At 59.0% G+C, this 7967-nt stretch overlaps 3 protein-coding genes across 3 annotated transcripts in view; 1 reads left to right on the top strand and 2 right to left on the bottom strand.

Moving 5' to 3' along the window:
• F751_1838 (hypothetical protein) overlaps positions 1-1842 on the bottom strand; it is a gene marked incomplete at both ends in the record, with an annotated part of 6324 nt that extends 4482 nt beyond the window's left edge. The window contains 4 exons of the mRNA XM_011399545.1: positions 1-755; positions 1015-1214; positions 1474-1620; positions 1774-1842. The exon at positions 1-755 is cut by the window's left edge and continues 1410 nt beyond it. Of these exons, the coding sequence (XP_011397847.1) occupies positions 1-755; positions 1015-1214; positions 1474-1620; positions 1774-1842 (1171 nt within the window). The remainder of the gene's footprint in view (positions 756-1014; positions 1215-1473; positions 1621-1773) is intronic.
• Positions 1843-4790: 2948 nt separating this feature from the next.
• On the top strand, positions 4791-6290 carry F751_1837 (hypothetical protein; the record flags this gene model as incomplete). The annotated part of the gene is made up of 2 exons (XM_011399544.1): positions 4791-4986; positions 5707-6290. 2 exons carry the CDS (start codon positions 4791-4793, stop codon positions 6288-6290), a joined length of 780 nt encoding a protein of 259 aa, XP_011397846.1.
• F751_1836 (hypothetical protein) lies at positions 5985-6302 on the bottom strand (the record flags this gene model as incomplete). Its single annotated transcript, XM_011399543.1, has 1 exon — positions 5985-6302. The coding sequence occupies one exon, from the start codon at positions 6300-6302 to the stop codon at positions 5985-5987; it is 318 nt and encodes a 105-aa protein (XP_011397845.1).
• Between the last annotated feature and the right edge of the window lie 1665 nt (positions 6303-7967).

Here is a 7967-nt window from a genome sequence, read left to right as displayed (position 1 = left end):
CGATCCAGTCCACCTGCTCCTGCGTGAATGGCACATGCCACCACGCAGCCGCCCTGCCCGAGGGTGGTGGTGGTGCTGCATCGCTGCCGGTGGTAGGGACTGGGGGCGGCTGGTCGGGCACGGCGGCCGGGGCTGGGGGGGGCGCTGCGACGTTGCTGGCGGCTGGGGCTGGGGGCGGCTGGTCGGGCGCGGCGGCCGGGGCTGAGGGGGGCGCTGCGACGTTGCTGGCGGCTGGGGCGGGGGGCGTCTGGTCGGGCGCGGCGGCCGGGGCTCTGGGGGCCGCTGTGGAGACGCCAGGGTCCAGGGCCGGGGGCGTCTGGTCGGGCGCGGCGTCTGGGACGGGCACCGCAGCTGCGTCGGCGCCAACCGCTGGGGCTGCGGGCGGCAGGGCGGGCGCGGCGTCCGAGTCTTCTGTCGGCGCCAGAGGGGTCGCGAAGCTGACGGACAGCACTGCGCGGGCGCAGTGGCGTGGCCAATTTCCCTTTGCCCCTAGCTCCAGCTTGGCGTTCTGCTGGAGATGGCGGAGGAGCTCCCTCTTGTAGTACGTAGAGGTGGCTGTCGCTAGGTCCCCCGCCGCTTCGTCGATGAACGGGCGGATGTGCTCCAGGTCGGGCGGCTGAAGGGTGACGCCAGTCCGCTCGAGCGTCTCCCGGAAGAGAGCGACGGACTCGGCCAGTGGCGTGAACGCCGCCCTTGCGCCGGCGCCCGCATTTGTGCTGGCTGCCTTGCGAGGTCGCCAAATGAGCGTCATGCATCTGCGCCGTGGTTGTAATGGGTGGGTGGGTCGAAAGGGTGGCTGGTTATTCGGCACCTGCTCTGTGGCGCATGCCGCTGCACCCCATCCGCAGCAACGTGTTCCAGACAGCTGTAAGCATTCCCGATCCAACCAGCACACACCACATGCAGACATGGGACCCTATCAAGCAAGGAAACCAGGCATCTGTCTGCCTACAAGATAAACCCACCCACATCCCACCCCACCCACAGCCCACCCCCAACACACAGGAGACCCACCTGGCGAAAAATATCTCGTCGAGTGGTTGCAGCGCCGCATCAGCGTCCGCCCGGTCAGCCTGCTTCCGTCGCTCAAACTCCTCCACCATACGGATGGCGTGGAAGTTGGCGAAGAGGTCGCCGACGGTGCGCAACTCGGAGATGACCGCAACGACGTCGTCCACGGTCGGACGCAGCGCATCCAGCACGGGCTGCTGCTGCTGCGCCTTCTTCTTGATCTCCTTCTTCTTCTCCTTCTTCTTCGTCTTCTTCTTCGGAAGATCCCGGAAGCCGTTCCAGGTCGTCTTGATGGAGGTTGTGGCGTAGTCATCGATCGCCTACAGTTTGTTATAGTGCGGGCACACGGTGTCAATATGTTTGTGTGTCTGGGTGTCTCGATCAGTAGAGTCACGCATGCTTGGGACACTCCAGTGGCCCCGGAGCCCCCCCTCCAAAGTGGCACACCAAGTCCTCACAAACCTTCCTGAATCGGCCTAGCGTGCCCGCCTCGCCGGGCGCCTTCCGCCACTCGTTCACCGTGGCATCATTCTGCCACTGTTGTTCCCTCTTCTCCGCATCGTCCAGCTTGTTGACCACGCCGAGTGGCACAGGGGGCGTCTGAGAGTCCTACGACACAGGGCGAGAAAACACGGGGTGGGATGTGGGTATTCGCCTATAAGTTGCAGACACCAAACTTAAGAATCACATCCTCACTCCGCCACAGCCATGCCTGTCGCACACCAATCAAATAAACCAACTCAGTGCACCCAACACAATCACCTGGCCAGCGGATGCAAGAGGTCTCGAAGTCGAGGGGGCATCATCCGCCGCCACGACGTCAACGTCCATTGGACAAGGGGTCTGTTGCGTGCCTTGGCCTGGATGCGCTGGCTCGCCGTCGTCACTGGGGTGCCGAAGCTTGGTGTGAGGGTGAGCAAGGTCCCATGGCCTGCATTGTCTCCTCTACAGCTTCGAACCCATGCACATACCTAAGTCAATGCATGTATAACCATCGACTCAACGACGCGCACCCCACGATCACAGCCATGCCAAGGCCCCTCACCAGCCCCCAAAAGCGACATCGTCACACCTCAGAAGGGAGACAGAGGCAGCTTGTGCCAACCAATTCTGATGTATGCGGTGTTGGCGCTCCCCGGGCCGTGATTCCCTTCCCGCACAGCGCATCAGGCAGTCACGGCGCCGGATCGCAACCTCGGCCGTGGGCACCCAGTCCCGAGGCTGCAGACGGTTGCCCAGCTTGGGGAGCTGTCTCGGCCTGGCCCCAGGCACCCTATTGAAGGAGTGGATGCGAGGACAGTCTGCGGCTAGACCTCCATGTCATAGCAACCCCAAGGGGGGGTTGGCCGGTGGTGAAGATTGCCAGAGACGCCTATGCCTGAATGTCAACGCGACCCAGTCCACCCACCCCTTAACCCAACTGCACGATAAGAGTATCACACTCACGGCTGACTGAGGCGTTCAGTTATGGCAACACGAGGTTCGCTGTCGACGAGTGACCTAGGAGTCAGATGGCCCGGGCACCCCTATCGAGTGGAGTGAAAAGGTCGTGGATGGTCTTCGACGAGAGAAAATCCGAGATGTATCTCCAAGTCGACGGTGAGACCATACCCTGAGGATGTCGATACAGTCGGATCCCGTCCATGCAACCACCGGATTCAGGACAACCCAACTGTGAAATCCTACATTTCGACTTGCCAGCGCACGCCGGAACTCACCAAGACATTGTAGATGGTTAGGATGGCGGCAAAGGGTGTTTGTGGGACACGGCGAGGTGTAGACTTCGGGCGTGGGTGCGACCGGGGAATGCGCACAGGGACAGCGCTGGATCGACACTGATGCCGGAAATGAGTGGATCCGGTCTCGTCAAAATTAAACAGTGCTCAGATTTACAAACAAGACAAGAAATCGGTGCAAAGTCGGCCAGGCTCTCGCCCTTTATCCATTGTGGGTCGCAAGGGCGTGCGCCAAACAATTCCCACCTTCGACACTAAGATTCGGTCAATGTGGAGGCGGCTACTATCAGCTGCTGCCACCTACCGCCCCGCTGCCGCTGCCTGCTGCCGTGTTTTGCGACCCCCAACCAACATCACACATCGCGAGCCAGAGTCACTGCGATCTGGGTGCCCGAGGGTGAAAGGTGTGCTTGGGACACGTGGACCTCTGGTCGTACGTTGGAAGACCGCGCATCCCCTGTTTTCTTCACAGGCTTTTTGTAACACACCGTAGGAGGGGTGCAGACCAAACTCTCCACCTACACCATCCCTTCGGACAAGGATTGGCTGCCTTGCATTGATGACTGTTTCATCTGTGATGCGAGCGACGCCCGCTGGGTTACAGGGTTCAGCGTTCGAAACAAGTTTGCGTGCAGAACAACGAGCTCGCAGCAGAAGCGGGTGTGTAAGTGATCAGGTGTGCCCCTTCCTCCCAGCCTCATGATGGTTCGATGGCCTTGTGCCATCAATGTGCAATGCGTTCTACATACAGTCGGAACTGAGGCCGTCACTGTCACACTTCAAGGAAGGGGGGGTGGGTGGGAGGGGCGGGTGGTGGGTGGGGTGGGTGGATGTTGTGGGGGCGGGTTAGACCCTACAACGTGGACTGCTGTATATGACCTAAGATAGGAATGTTACAGACGAGACCCCGAATGCAGTGTGTTGATCGGGTTTCATAGGCGTCGCAAGGAGGCGTGGACTCGGTGCAGAGCGGGAACAGGTGGAAAGTGGGGAAAGCGCCCGGTCGAGGGAAAACCCCACAACACCGAGCCGGACATGTGTCCGGCCAGGTACCTCCAGAGACTCAAACAGGTGAGCGCGATGGTATTCCCCGCAGTCTCACCTTCATCACAGCTAAGAAAGAATCTCATCACCTCCCAGCCATGTCTGATGCCGGAACCTGTGCCGCTGACAGCACGGTTGCTCTCTCCGTTCTGACCAGTACCTCGTCCCCGGTCTCCGGAGCTTGCAAACTCTCCACCGGATGAAGCTCAGTTGTCCTTCTCTCTACTAATGAGGCATAACAATTGATATCGTGAAGCCCTTTCTTCTCTGACTGGCTGCAATGGATAAGAATAAGAACTCCCTGATTCGTGCCACGCCGCGTGCGAAGAAAATCGGGTTGCGCAGGCAGCGTCACAAATTTGTCGCAAAATCGGCGATGCCGAGGACGGCATGGAACCCTGCTCTCAGCACTGGATTAATTTTGCTGTTGACAAGATGCGCCTTTGCGGTGAGTCTGGGCGACTGTTTGCTACTCAGTGGTTGGCCCGAGCCCACACGGCTTCCTGCTCACATTGCTTACCCCCGCACACTTCCAAACCCAGGCGACATGCAGCTCTACCTTCGTCGCACTCCCCAGCGCAATGTAAGCGATGTCAAACATTTATCTGAGCAGTTTCAGGGTGGTAAGGTGGCATTTCTCTCCTCTGAGGCTGCAGACCCTCATCCACACGGTCCGAAATAGAGTTGGAAATGTCGGTGTGTCGCATGGGTATTGAGGAGCGGCTAGATTTGGACATTCCACCAGTTTAAAATGATCAAGTGCCTCCCCACAGTGTTGGACCCCACGTCTACCTGATGACAAAGGATAGCGCGGATGGAGTTTGCAAGTGAGTGCCTGAGGTCTGAAAAACATCCTGGACCATGCAATTGTGTCGAATTCTGGGAACTCGAACGAGCCACTCTCTAATGCACCATAACTTGTGCATGTCCACCATCCTTCCCGAAAGGCATGAAGGCTTCAGCAAGTCGGGATCCGTTCGCACATCCACTCTCAACATTATGGGCCTCCCAACGAGTGCTGTCCGTCTGAATCCCTTGGGGATCGTGACACCACGCTCCACAGAGATCATCGTGGCCGTGGAGTGCCTCAAGGCGGGCCAGAAAGCTTGTACGGCAGACAGCAATGGCAACATTGGCTCCGGCAACAAGGGCAAGAACAACTTTGGCACGAAGAACGTCGGGGATGACAACATAGGTGAGAGTTGGGAGAGGAATCAAAGGACATGAGTGATTCTCACGGCCGCTGCTGCCCCTGGATTATGACCTATCGTTCATACAATGGTGCCACCTCTGCAGGGAACTCCAACGTGGGCACTGCCAACTGGGGAGATGCCAACAAGGGCAAGGGCAACCGCTGCTTCAACAGCGTTGGGGATCGGAAAGTCGCCAACGAATGCAGCTTGCTTCAGCTTCGCAAGAGTGCATGGAACCTTACCTTCCCCCCGCCTCCCACAAAGAGCTCTCCACCCCCGCCCGTCAAGAGCTCTCCACCCCCGCCCGCCAAGAAATCGCCACCCCCGCCCGCCAAGAAGCCATCCCCGCCGCCCGCCAAGAAGCCACCACCCCCACCCGCCAAGAAGTCACCACCGCTCTCCCCCAGCAGGAAGTCTCCTCCCCCTCCACCCCCCACAAGGTCGCCGCCCTCACCAAAGAAGATGCCACCGCCTCCCTCCAAAAAGACCCCCCCGCCTTCGCCGACCCCAGCCCGCTCACCATCCCCGCCCCCTGCAGGCCCCCCAAACCCTCTCCCTCCCAGCCCCAGCCCCGTTCCACCACCCCATTCCCCTCCTCCCCCACACTCCCCTCCCCCCTCCAGCCCTCCCCCACCCTCCGACCCCTCCCCTCCCCCCACGCCCTCCTCCACCCCCCAGCCCTCCTCCACCCCCCAGTCCTCCCCCTCCCTCAAGCATTTCAGGCACAGTCGAGTTCACCATCGTTGACTCATCTGTGGACGTAACATTCGTCGTGACCGCCGTGGGTTACATCCCCAGCGGCATCAGGTGCAGCCTCTACTCTGCCAACTTCACGTTGTTGACATACGGTGCAGTGGCTGCATCAAGCATGGTTACCACCATCAACAATAACGGGGAAATGGATTACGTGTTCTTATACTACAGCATTGGCTCGGTACTGGCCTTCATCAACCGCGAAGACCTCAACGATGTCGCACCGTTAACTCTACTCAATCCTCCATCACCATCCTCGGATCCCCCCCCGCCCCCGCCAAGCTTTGGAACCATCACTGGGAGCATCACCTACAGTACTCCCAGGTTCACATTTACAGTGTCGACTGGAGTGTCTGCTGCGGACACCCTGTACTACGCATTCTTCTCTGCAAACGGTGGTCTCGTAGAGAGTGGCAGCGAAACTCCCGACTCCGCCGATTACACGTGGACCAGCTCCCTGCACCCAAGTCAACTGCCTTTTGTGGCGTACGCCCAGGTGGTGGCAGAGAGCTCGACCAGAGGCCTCTCCAGTGCCTTGACACTGAATTGGTAGACCTGTCGCCATAAGTCCATGCTGTGTGCGAGGATGCTCTCAGGATTGAAGGAATATTGCATCTGGCAATACAACTCCGTGCAAAAGGGACCTCTGTGGTGAGATAGCTTATAACAAATATGCCAGCTTCATACTATGACGTGATGATTTTGTACCTCTCAAAGTCTGCCAAGTCAAACTATCCACTGACTCGTCGACCAAGGGAGCCGAGATTTTGGGAGCAGGGGCTGGAAAGCTCACGCGTGGTTGGAAGCGAGGCGTTGAAGGGCCGAAGGTCAGGGGTCCGGGGGGGGGGGGTAGTCTGTTTCAAGGGGTCTGAAGGGCCCAAGGGCCCCTGCAAGGCCGCCTCGGAGCCCGGCAGCAACCGCCGAGAATAGAGCAACGCATATCCACGATGGCCGGAGAGTCGTTCATATACCTTCTTATTGTTTTCTTAGCCCAGAGGAATAGGCTTGAGGACTTACGGGTGCCTTATATCTCCAAGGACGATGTCTGATGGGGTCGAAATGAGGGCTATAGTGAGATGGGTTCGACCAGGAGTCCTGCGCGGGCTGCTGTAGACTGAAAAGGCCTCAAAATTATTACATAGTACTGGGTACGTGGGAGTCGCTATTCTTGTACCGGATGCACGCGTTCCCGGGAGAGCGACACAAGGAGTGCTGGACTGAGATTCGGAACGGAGGTGTCCGGACTCCGGGAGTCTGTCCCCTGCCCAACCCCTACCGGTGGGAAGCTACGATTTTACAGCTCCATATCCATACGGGCACCACTGAGCTCTGATAGCCACCAAACGCCAAATGGTAAACACTTGCTGATGCTCCTGGGCGACCTTGATGCACGGTGCGAGTCGGCACTTTCCGTCTTGGCCAGAGAGAGCTGAGACTTGGTGACGGAGTAAGAGCATTCCGCTCAGGATGGCAGGCAGAGCGGGACCGAACCTGGGTGTTTCGCTGCTCCTCCTCCTGGGTTTCGCCACACTGCTGCAGACGACGGTACGATTGTGTCTGCGTTGGTTCGACGATGCTGTGAAACTCCATGAAAGGTCCGCGCAAGGCCTCTTACCCCCCGCCTCGCAGGTGGCTTGTAAATCCACCTTCTTTGCTCTGCCCTCTGCGAGGTAAGAGAGGATTGCAGTGAGGTTTCTAGGTATTCATCTCCACAACCACAGATGCTAGCGCCACCGTGCGCACTAGAGCCCACAGCTCACCGCGGCCGGGTAGTGCTGCCGGGAAGTCTCACACAAGAACACCCGTCTCCTCGCAATGTATAGATCCGGAGGGAAGATATTTCTGCTGACAAGTGACAGCGGTGACAGTTTTTGCAGGTATGTTCGGGTACAGAAGCGGGTGTTGGCCCAGCAACACCTCTGCCCACAGCTTGCAGGCATATGTATGTCTTTTAGCTCGACATCCATTCAACCGGCCCCCAGGAAGCGAGGCTTTTCCAAAGTCGGGGCCGTGCGTACAGCAAGTCTCAAGTCTACAAACATCAACGTCTCAGCAGTCAGCCTCATCAGCCTGAAGGCGGCGTATGCTTCGCGCGAGTCGAAGATATGCCGCCACCGGGCTTGCGCCGGTTGCACAGCTGCTTCCCGCAAGCGGGATCTGACTGGCGCAGTTGGTTGCCTCGATCGGCGAACCAGAGGGGGGTGGGGGGGGGGGGGGAGGGGCGGGGAGG

Source organism: Auxenochlorella protothecoides (assembly GCF_000733215.1).
Source record: "Auxenochlorella protothecoides strain 0710 unplaced genomic scaffold scaffold18, whole genome shotgun sequence".
Taxonomy (NCBI): Eukaryota; Viridiplantae; Chlorophyta; class Trebouxiophyceae; order Chlorellales; family Chlorellaceae; genus Auxenochlorella; species Auxenochlorella protothecoides.
The sequence above is the reverse complement of the archived record's forward strand: the minus strand, read 5'-3'. Positions and strand labels throughout refer to the sequence as shown.